This window comes from Plasmodium inui, assembly GCF_000524495.1.
Source record: "Plasmodium inui San Antonio 1 unplaced genomic scaffold supercont1.3, whole genome shotgun sequence".
Taxonomy (NCBI): domain Eukaryota; phylum Apicomplexa; class Aconoidasida; order Haemosporida; family Plasmodiidae; genus Plasmodium; species Plasmodium inui.
Genome location: NW_008481837.1, coordinates 468,493 through 479,213, shown reverse-complemented (window position 1 = coordinate 479,213; position 10,721 = coordinate 468,493). Strand labels below are relative to the sequence as shown.

The window sequence follows — 10,721 nt, the reverse complement described above, 5'->3', positions numbered from 1 at the left end:
AAACTATTGCTGGTCAGAGATTTCCTCATGGGGGTGCATATTCCGTGGGGAGAGGCACTCGCCCCGGTTGGAAAATTTTAACAGAGATATCTGCGTCATGCAGGAAGACGCAGCCCCTTTCATCCGCGTTACATTCTCAAAAATGGTTTACCCCTCATCGTGTGGTGATAAAAATAACGCTGATAGGGCTGTTAAAGAAAAAAAAAAAGAAAAAAAAAAAGATGTGATGACAGATCGGCGTTGTGGTTATTCCTTTTTTTTGTAAAAGAGAAAGGAAAGGGGGACTACACAGTCACTGCTTTTTACTACTGTACCTCCTTAAGTGAACATAAGGTGTGTGCCGTATAGTTTTCAAAAAGGGATTGCACTAATGGACGGTACTCAGTTGTTTTCCTCTTTTGATTTTTTTTTTTCTTCTCGAATGCTTCACCCATTGTGGTCTCCTCCCCCCGTGGCTGTATTCGCCGTATTTTTTTCAGTTCCTCTATCAGGTAAAAAAAAAAAAAAAAAAATTCACGAAATCGATTTTAGTAACAGGATTTACGTTGCCATGGCTCAAATGCCACACGTTTCGCAGTCGTGTTTATCTGCCGCTTATAGTTGGGAGGCACGCACATGGGAATGTTCTCCCGTGCGTGTATAAATACATTTATATGTGCAAGTATATATGCAAATAGGCGTACCACTTTCCAGCTCGGCACAAAGGGCGCATAGATAGGTATTTTATCGATGTAGATGTTCTTTTTTCCTCCCCCCTACGTGTCAGGATAAGCTGTGGTCAATTCGTAAGCCCGAGCCCCTGGGCCTATACTTCCGCGCGAGAACGTACGTACGTGCGGTTTGTATGTATACCTTTGCGGGATTAAAAAAGAAAAAAAAGGCACATGCGTGTACCACATCACTGTGGTGGGGGCACTTCGCAAGAAAAAAAAAAAAAAGAAACAATGTCATAAAGTGGCAAGGTAATATAGCAATGTGGCAATGCAGCACTATAGCAGTGTAGCAATACGACGCAGCAGTTAAGGAAGATGTACCTGCTTCGTCAGAAACAATAAGCAACCGGTTTACTATGAAGAAGAGCAAAACAAACATCAGAGAAGGAAAGGAATGGCAAAGCAGCCACCGAGCGATAGCTGAAAAAGAAGAAAAAAAAAAAAAAAAAAAACATCCCAACAATCATCTGAGGCGAACTACGCGAACTGAGCGAACAGATGAGAAGGAAAAGCATATTAACACTTGCGGGTTTATGCCAGGCAGTTATGTGACCGCATTTGTGGTTCATTTCTGTGCCCAGAGTAGTGAATTGAACTGAACTGAATTAAGGCGAAGCGTTTGTTTGTTTGTTTGCCTTCTTGTTTGCTCGTTTTTTTTTTTTCTTTTTTCTCTTCGAAATACAGCATTGCAAAGGGGTACGTAAAAAATGCAGCGCGTTCTACCGCAGTAACAATCCACAGGAAAACTGTCGTATTTTCATTTAAATACAAAATTGAAAGGTACGACCGGAGAGGGCGGGCTTCCCGTCAGTATACTTTTTTTTTAAAGAGGAGGAAACTGAAGGTACGTGAATAGAACGAAGGAGAAGTGGACTTGTGTCCTCCCGTGACTCTTTGCAGAGCGAATTCGCTGCAAACACAGGAGCCTAAGCCTTATGAGTGTATTATACACTCCGATGTAAATGCAGAACTGGTTGGGAGTCTACACAGAAGAGCGATGTTCAGCTTCAGATGTGCCCCCACCCTGAAAAAATTAACGTAAAACTATTGGTGTAAATACATTTTGGATCAATTTTTTCTGTGAAAAACGGGATTGGCAAAAACGTAGAGTGGAAGGATTTCCCTAGACTGTATGAACGGAGAGACAAAGGAAGAAGGAAAAACGAACTAGTTGCCCAACCGTTTGCCAATTTGGGAAGGGTCCTCCAAGCACCAGTGCTAAAATGAGAACAAACGGCTCTACCGCAGAGTGAACAGAAGCCACATTGAGTGAACAGAAGTAACATTTGAGGGAGCCAGTTAGCCCAGAGAAGGAGCCTCCCTTGTGCACACATGCAGATCCGACGTGGATGTATTATACACATATAAACGTACGCATATGCCTGTAGCGTATATACCATATATAGCATATATACCATCTATACTTTTCCCTATAGACACCCCACTGGTGCACAGGTCCGTAGCGAGGAGGACCCTTGCGAGACCACCCAGTTAGTGGAATCGCCAGACCATAACCCCTCTCTTTGTCCAATCGCCAAAGGAACAATGATGATGAGCAACAAAGACGAAGAGAAAAAATACCAAAATATTATTACGGATAAATTAAGGGAACTGTTAGGTGAATATGAAGTAGACATATTGACTGAATACGTCTGGCACATGGCTGGAAATGCCAAAAGTACACGAGAGTTTATATCCAACGAGTTAAAGGATTTCCTGGGAGACCACGTAATTTTGCATGACCGAGATGTTTGGGGGTTCCCCTACTGCCAGGAGGAACCTATCCCCCCGAAGCGGCATTGTTGTGTCTTCACATAGGGCTCTTCCCCTGTTTTCTGTCCTGCGTGGGCCATACTTAAGCATATCAGAATGGTCTCCATCCGGTACTATCCCTCCCCCCTTTTTTTTTTTTTTTTTTTTCCCATTACGTAGACCACGGTCTTTGTCAACTGGCTAATGAAGTTTATGGGTGATATAAAAAAACCATTAAAGAGTGACAGCTCCGTGAAGAATGAGAAGTCGTATAAATCCGAGAGTGCCAAGGATAGGCATCCTGGCGAAACTTCTCGCTCCAACAGGAGCATAGGTAAGTCTCATTTATTCACTCCCAAAATGGGGGGTGCCCCCCCCAACCCCGCATTCGTGTACACTCCTTATGGGTTAACCGTATGGGTTAACCGTATGTATTGATCTTATGGCTCGTTCGTATGTGTGCCTACTTCTGATCCCCCCCACTAAATGTTTACCTTCCTTGCCCCTTCCCCCTTTGTAGAATCCAAATCAAGACATTCCGGCACTCAAGGAAGGAGAACGAAGGTTCGTGACTCGTCGTTGTCCACGTCTTCCATTTGGACGACTGCGATGTGGAAAAATGGGACTATGCTTTTTGTGTGGATAGCAAAAAAAAAAAAAAAGAAAAAAATATAGGAAAAAAAAAAAACATTTCAAAATTTGCAATACTGTTGTACCCTTCCTCCGTTCTGCACGCATCTTATTTTGAGAAACCTGTTGCCCACTCCTCCTCTTCACAGGACCATCAAAGGGATTACGACTCCAGTAGGAGAGACACGTCCATTACAAGGAGGCGATCCAGAAGTTACAGAAGCAGAAGTCGAAGCAGCGGCTACTCGCTGAACGATGCAGATTCTTTTAACAGAAGGAGAAGCAAAAAAAGACAAAGAGGAGGAATAGGCACAAGATCGGTATCATCTAGCGTGAACGCGAGAAAATTTCATTACGGCGGTAACCGACCTAGATCCAAGAGAGGCGACAAAGAAATGGATAGAATGAAATCAAGGGATGATGTTAAGTACAGAAGGGTCGGAAGAAGTGGCAGTCACTCGATGGGCACGAGTAGAGTCATCTACGTGGAAAACGAGAAAGAGAAAAAACTGAGGAAGGTTGAATTACTTCAGGACGGTGCTCAGAACAGGAATGGTAATAAACACCTTCCCACTGCGTGCCTTAAGATGTTCACATTGATGTGCCCAGATATATGTGCATGCATAGCTCTTCAGTGTTCTACAATGGCCTCTACATGAGGAGGGGCGATTGACCACTTGGACATTTGCCATGCCGAGGCAGCCGTTCCGAAAAAGACCCTCTCATTAACATAAGCGTTAACATAAACATTAACGTTAAAGGCTACGTCAATGTGAATGTTCATTTTTTTTCTTTCCCCTTCCATTTCGAAACGCAGATTTGGAAGGCAGGCGAATGGACGACAACGAGGATGACTACAGCTCCAACGAAAAGAAGAATAAGGCCGTTCTAAAGTAATCACAACTTTGAGAGGGCGAAAAGGGGAAAAAGAAGAGAAATCGCATGTGGTTCTTCTTCACCCCATGTTGCGTACATGAAGGAGGTGTCTCCGTTTGGGGGCATATACACATTTGTAAGAATCGCCCCAACATTTTTTTTTTTTTGCACCTTTTTTGCACCTTTTTTGCACCTTCTTTTAGACCCAATCCCAAGTTCGGAGGAGATAAACCCGTTCCAGTTTTGCAGCCAGCCGCGACGAGTAAGTCAATTGGGGGACCCTTAAGAGATAGAGCGATAGTACTCGAGATAGTGTGCCCCCCCGACCACCCATGCGACACCATCGAGTGTGTAACGCTTTGCATATCAATTCATTTTCCCATACCACACCTGTTTCTTCCCCATCTCCTGCTGTAGGCATGGCGAATCACGATATGCCCAACTACCACATGAACTACCAATACGAAGACGTCGGCGGGCAGTCGAGTTACGAGAAAGGAATGAACCCTACAGGGGCGAATTACCATGCAGGAAATTACCTGTTAAGTCAGCAGAAGCTAATAGATAATAATACCATCGGTGGTAACAACTTTATGGCGCCCAACATGCATAATAATAGCTTCGTTAATAATATGCACCCGAACAGCGGCCCGCATCACTCCAATCGAATGCATTTTAATTCGCACATGAATAAACAAGGTCCTCCTCCCCCAGGAAATTATGTGAACCCTAATAGGTATGTTAACAGCGTAGATAAACGGGACAATATATCTTATCCATCCCAATTTTACTGAACGATGTGATGGATAACAGTGTGCTCGGGGGAAAACCCCATCTGCAAACGAAGAAGTGTATTTTTTCTTCACTAATTTACTTATCCCCCTTCCCACCCCCACTTCCTAAAACATAAAACAGCACACTGAATCCGAGGAATAATCAACACAATATGTTCTTCACGAATAACATGACAAAGCCCACTCCACCTCCTCCTTCGTATAATCCGCCCCTACCGGTATACACGCCGCCAACTTTTACACCTGCTACGTTCACGCCTCCTTTGAATACAAGAAAGAAACATTTTAATACACATCATATGCCGACGGAGAGAAGATTTCCTATGAAAGATCAGCCGCCCCATGGGATCAACCCGTCAAACCATGCTTCTTCCATATCGCAACAGAAGGTGCAGTTTGATAGGGCCAAAAATGACCAAGCTGCTGTGAAGGAAAATGGCCAGCAATTGTCTCTAGGACAGCAAATGGAAGGGTCAGCAGAAGCAGGGGTTCACGGGATTGGCGACAGCGGCGTGAATTCGAGTGGGCTAATCAATGCAGGTAAGTGTTCCAGAAAGAGGAGAAATTCCTCGCAAGACGCACTCTTCTTTAAAGCCACGTCTCCTTCACGAATGTTTGTAAAATTCGTTTTCTTCGTATCGTTTCTATCCAGTCCATATATGTTCCTTCGCTTATAATACCCCCCTTCCCTCCTCTGTGCAGACGCGCCCCAGGGACCCAACGTGGACTTCCCAGCGGATGGCAAGGGCACCGTTGCAAAGGTGAGAAGTGTGCAAATTATTTTACCACCCTCCCCCGTGGTGTTTTTCAATCCACTTTGGTTACGCAGCACATATAAGTTATCATTCTGCCATTCCTCATTTCTTCCCCTTTAATGCCTCCCCTCTGAACAGATTCCCAAGAAGTGCCTCTATCTGCCGAATTGCCAGTATGGAGACAAGTGTCGTTACATTCACCCTGTGGAAAACGTAAGATGGACACTGCGATTATTTTGCGAGTCTGCGAGTTTTTCATCCACGCCAATGTAGATCACCACCTTGTGATGTTCACCATTAGTGACATCGTCATCTCCCCGCTGACTTTTTTTTTTTTTCTTTCGCTTCCCTCCTCCTAGTGCCGCAATTGGCCGTACTGCGCCTTTGGATCTGAGTGCATCTACATCCACCCCAATGTGCCCTGTAAATTTGGTAAGCAAAATGGAGCTATTGGAGTAGCAGCCTACTGGAGAATAACTCCACGTGTGGATAGTACTTCTCCCAGGAAGAGCGCTACACCCCGTTTTCCCCTCCTTTTAACGTTTCTTTCCTTCACTCCTCGCCCCCCTAGGTTTGTACTGCGCGAACTACTACTGCAACTATTCGCATGACCACGTGGACACAGCGGTAAAACTGGAGTTTATGAGCATCTTTTGTTCGTAGGCAATTAAGGATCACTTTGACCACCCCTTTCACCATCCCTTTGCTCACCCCACATGTAACCTCATGGTATCCCTCCTGCTTTCTTGTAGAATCTGCCCGAAGTTGGTATGAACGGATACTTCCTCAACAAGAAATTAATAAATAAAAACGACAAAGGGAATAACAGCGGCACCAATTTTGATGATAAGGTAGCCCAGATTTCCATCAGCATGCCGAAGACCCCACCTGAAATGAAAAAGGACAACAGAGCAAAAAATTGTTACAATGAGAATGAATACCTGCAGAGTATGCTGGATGTAGAGAGACAAGAATTGAATCAGGACAACATGACACACGAGCATGGAGGTGAACCGAATGGGAAAAACAATTTAGGGGAGCAAAATGGAGGGCAGATCGTGGGCGAGGAACAAGGGGTTGACCCCGCAAATGAAGAGACGAAAGATTGTGTCCCACCTGATGACGTGGGAGGAGAATCCCATGGGTATCAAATCGAAGAAGACCCATGCGCTAATACGACAAATGAAAAAGGAACCCTCGATTACAACTGTTTTGACATTGTAGTTAACCCGGACGGTGTAGCCGGGGTAGGAGCAGGACCGGAAGCCGTATTTGCCGCATCCGCAGAAGGGGGGAAACAAGAAAAAGGGGCCATAAACCCACCGCAGGATAATTAAAAATTGTAACGATTGCGCTTCCTCTCTTTTTGTGTGCCTCGCAGTTTGCAGCGCTCGTGGGGTTTTTCGTTTGCCGTGTGCCTTTCGGGAGGGACATCCGCGTCGCGCATCATACGTATTATTTTTTTTTACCCCCATAATTCTTACCCGAAAAAAGAAAAAAAAAAGAAGAAAAAGAAGAACAAGAAGAAGAAAAAGAAGAAGAAAAGAAAACTTCTCTGTTTCATCTATGACATGTGCAATTTTTTTTTTCCATCTTTTTAATTATCTCACCTCATCATCGTCACTATCTTGACTTCAGCTTTCCTCTTCTGCCGCCCCCCCATCCTATTATCAGCTTTTAATCGTCCCCTAGGTATATAGTGAATTATGAATCATGAGTTATGAATTAAGAGTTATGAGTTATGTGTGAATATATACATACACACCTATGTATATAGATTTCTTCTTGTTTTTTCCTTTTTCTTTTTTTTTTTTTCTCTTTTTTTTTGCCGATTAATTTTGCAATGTTGTATTGTATTATGTTGTACCATTGTGTTGTTTTTTTTTTTCTTTTTCTTTTTTCAAAGTTCACAAATTTTAATTTATTCCAACAATGAACAAAACTCTCGTACAAATTAAGCAACCCTTAAAGCAATTTTCTTTTTCTTGGTCATATTGAAAAACAAAAATGCGCAGACAGACGCTGTCATGGGAAGGTGACAGGAGGGAATATGTTTTTTCTCAAGCGTTCTACATTGTGCATGTGCGTGAGGAAGCAAAGGTTGACGATTTATTTCTTTGAGTTGATAATTCTTCCTCGATGAGGGTCTTTCTGTCCCATCGACCGAAACCACCATGCGGGGAAGTTTTTGCGTTCGCCTGGCAGGAATGCCCTCGAAAAGGAAGAAGAAGCACATGCCTATGTAGATATATATATATGTATACCCTATGTGCACCGGATCACGGCGCCCGTTCTACATTTTTTTGGCGCTCCGCCCCCTTGGGATTAACTAACCTAAGTCCCACCTCCCCCCCCAAAGCGCACGTACCACGACGAGTGGATGAATGCACAGGGAAAACCCCCTTTAGAAGCATTTGTCGCTTTCCATTCTACACAAAATTGGTATTTGCAGAGAGAAAAATAGGGAGCACTAAATGGAGAAGAACCCAGTTGAAAAAAAAAAAAAACAGAAAAGAAAAAAGGAGAAAGAAAAAAGAAGAAAAGAAAAAGGAGAAAGAGCAAAGGAGGAAGCTTTTATCGGCATCTTATCTCCATTTTCGACCGCCATTAAGGAAAGATGGCAACTCGCTTTGAGGCTTCCATTTTGCATATACAATTAGTAGTTTCTAAATCTCCCCATGCGCAACGGATCATCGCACATAGGTGTGATAAGGGAATTTGATTCTGCCGTGCGTTCTTTAAAAGGGGGGAATATCTTTTTGTGTAGATGTCTCTCGCCACAGGTCATCTCCCTGTGGTGAGTGACACATAGCTATCACACCGTCATACCACTACATGTCAACACCGCTAGATCTGCACACCACCGCACCTTCACAACATGAGCACGTATGGGACCCTGCTGAAGGTCACTTCGTTCGGAGAGAGCCACGGAAAAGCAATCGGGTGCGTCATAGATGGGTTTCTGCCAAACATAGAAATAAATTTCGACTTAATACAAAAACAGCTAAATAGGAGAAGACCAAATCAGTCCAAGCTAACGAGTAACCGAAATGAACAGGACAAATTAATTGTCCTTTCCGGTTTTGATGAGAATAAAACGCTGGGAACTCCAATCACTTTTTTAATTAACAATGAAGATGTGAAAAAGGAAAATTATTCCTCCTTCATAGACATTCCGAGACCGGGGCATGGAGATTACACATATTTTAAAAAATATAATGTTAAAAATAAAAGTGGAAGTAGTCGTTTTTCTGGGAGAGAAACAGCTACCCGTGTGGCAGCAGGTGCTTGCATAGAGCAATGGTTAAAAAATTTTTACCATTGTACCATCGTTTGTTATGTCCATTCTGTAGGGCATATAAGATTACCTGAGGAGATCATCAGAAAATTCGAACGCAACCCGCCTTCGAGAGATTTTGTCGACATGCATGGGGCTGTCAAGTACGACCAGAGGAGAGGTACATTCAGCGACTTCTTCGGTAATGTGTACAACGCTGATGGGGAGTTCCTGCGGGGGGGAGGATTTACCTGTGGAGGAGGAGTTACCTGTGGGGGAGTCGCTCCCACTGGCGAAGCCATTCCCATCGATGGTGCTCTCGCAAACGCGCATGAACTCTTGAGCAACCCAGACGAATGCACCCTGCTGCAAACGAGGTGCCCGCACCCATTTACGGCAGTCCAAATATGTTCGTACATTTTAAAATTAAAAGAAGCGGGGGACAGCGTAGGGGGAGTAGCCACGTGCATTGTACATAACGTGCCAATAGGCATTGGAGAACCCATCTTTGAAAAAATGGAGGCAGAATTGGGCAAAATTATTCTTTCCATACCAGCAGTGAAGGGCATCGAATTTGGTAGTGGATTCGACGGCACGTACATGCTCGGGTCGGATCATAACGATTTGTTCAGCACGTTGGATGAATCAGAGGAGAGGCCTTATCAAAGGGGGTGGACTGTCATCGATGAGCTTGACAGCAAAAGAGGAGAAATGACGCCAAGGGGGGGTCATGCAGAGGAGAGCACCTTTTACGAAAAAGATGACCCCCATCGGTCGCATCATCCCTCAAATGGATCCTATCCCCTCATCAACGAATCGAGGCGAAAAACTTATCATCATAGTAGCGAAAAACTATTAGTCACAACGACTAACAACTGCGGAGGCATCCTAGCAGGAATTACAACAGGAAATAATATTGTCTTCAGATCGGCCATAAAGCCAATATCGTCCATACAGATAGAAAAGGAGACGTGTAATTTTTTTGGACAAAAGTGCAAACTGAAAGTAAGAGGAATGCATGACTGCTGCATTTTGCCGAGACTTCCCCCCATTATTGAAGCCTCCACTAGTATTGTAATCGGAGATATGATACTTCGACAAGTGGCTAAGTATGGCCATAGAGAGCTTCCTTTTGTGGGCTACCTCTCCCGTTCGAGGAACGAGTAACACGGAGAAAAGTGTGCCTATGGATGCAAAAAAAAAAAGGAGAAAAAAAACGGGCATGACTTTTCTTCTCTCCTGCGTGCACTCGTGCGTTAGCCCATTTATGCCCATTTATTTTGCCATTCCCTTGTAAAAATGTCCCAAATGAAAACGGATTTATCTCCCATGCGCAGTCTTATTCAAATTGCAATGATCTTCGAACCATCAGAGTGGCATAATGTGCGGATGGGGTGAGAAAAGAAAGAAAATAAAATAAAAGAATCTACACCGCGCATCGACGGAAATTATGTTGCATCCTTTGGAAGGAGGCTGTACAAGTTTGAGAAGGAGCTTTAATTCGGGTAAGCTGCCAAGCCGCGTGGGTGATTTTTTTATTTTCCCCCTTACGACACTTTTACCGCATTTTATTATACCGGATGCTGTCACATGTGGGATTATCCTTTTTTTTTTTTTTTTCTGCCTCCTGTGCAACAAGCGAAGGGGCCTAATTCCCCCTTCTTTTCATGCACCCCCCTCCCTTTTCTTTTTTTTTTCTGTCGAAAATTTCGATGTCTTTCCCCCTCATGACGAAATATCGCTTGTAAAAACATTTGAGCCAATTTGTTTGCCGCCATGTGTAACTAAGACGTTCTGTGGATACTGTTGTGCAAAAAAAAGAAAACGAAAAAAACAAAAATTATTATTGCTTTGAAAGACGAAATAAGGGTGAATGCCCAACAGGATAATGCGGACGTGTCAAACCGTTCTTTGAGCCCAATTC

The 10,721-nt window shown here is 43.7% G+C and overlaps 2 protein-coding genes across 2 annotated transcripts; both read left to right on the top strand.

Moving 5' to 3' along the window:
• Positions 1-2,258: 2,258 nt before the first annotated feature.
• Positions 2,259-6,857, top strand: C922_00943 (hypothetical protein; the record flags this gene model as incomplete). The annotated part of the gene is made up of 13 exons (XM_008816552.1): positions 2,259-2,441; positions 2,646-2,799; positions 2,986-3,029; positions 3,245-3,650; positions 3,913-3,988; positions 4,175-4,233; positions 4,389-4,707; positions 4,887-5,305; positions 5,468-5,526; positions 5,659-5,733; positions 5,880-5,952; positions 6,092-6,147; positions 6,273-6,857. 13 exons carry the CDS (start codon positions 2,259-2,261, stop codon positions 6,855-6,857), a joined length of 2,508 nt encoding a protein of 835 aa, XP_008814774.1.
• A 1,541-nt stretch (positions 6,858-8,398) lies between these two features.
• C922_00942 (chorismate synthase) lies at positions 8,399-9,964 on the top strand (the record flags this gene model as incomplete). Its single annotated transcript, XM_008816551.1, has 1 exon — positions 8,399-9,964. The coding sequence occupies one exon, from the start codon at positions 8,399-8,401 to the stop codon at positions 9,962-9,964; it is 1,566 nt and encodes a 521-aa protein (XP_008814773.1).
• Positions 9,965-10,721: the final 757 nt, after the last annotated feature.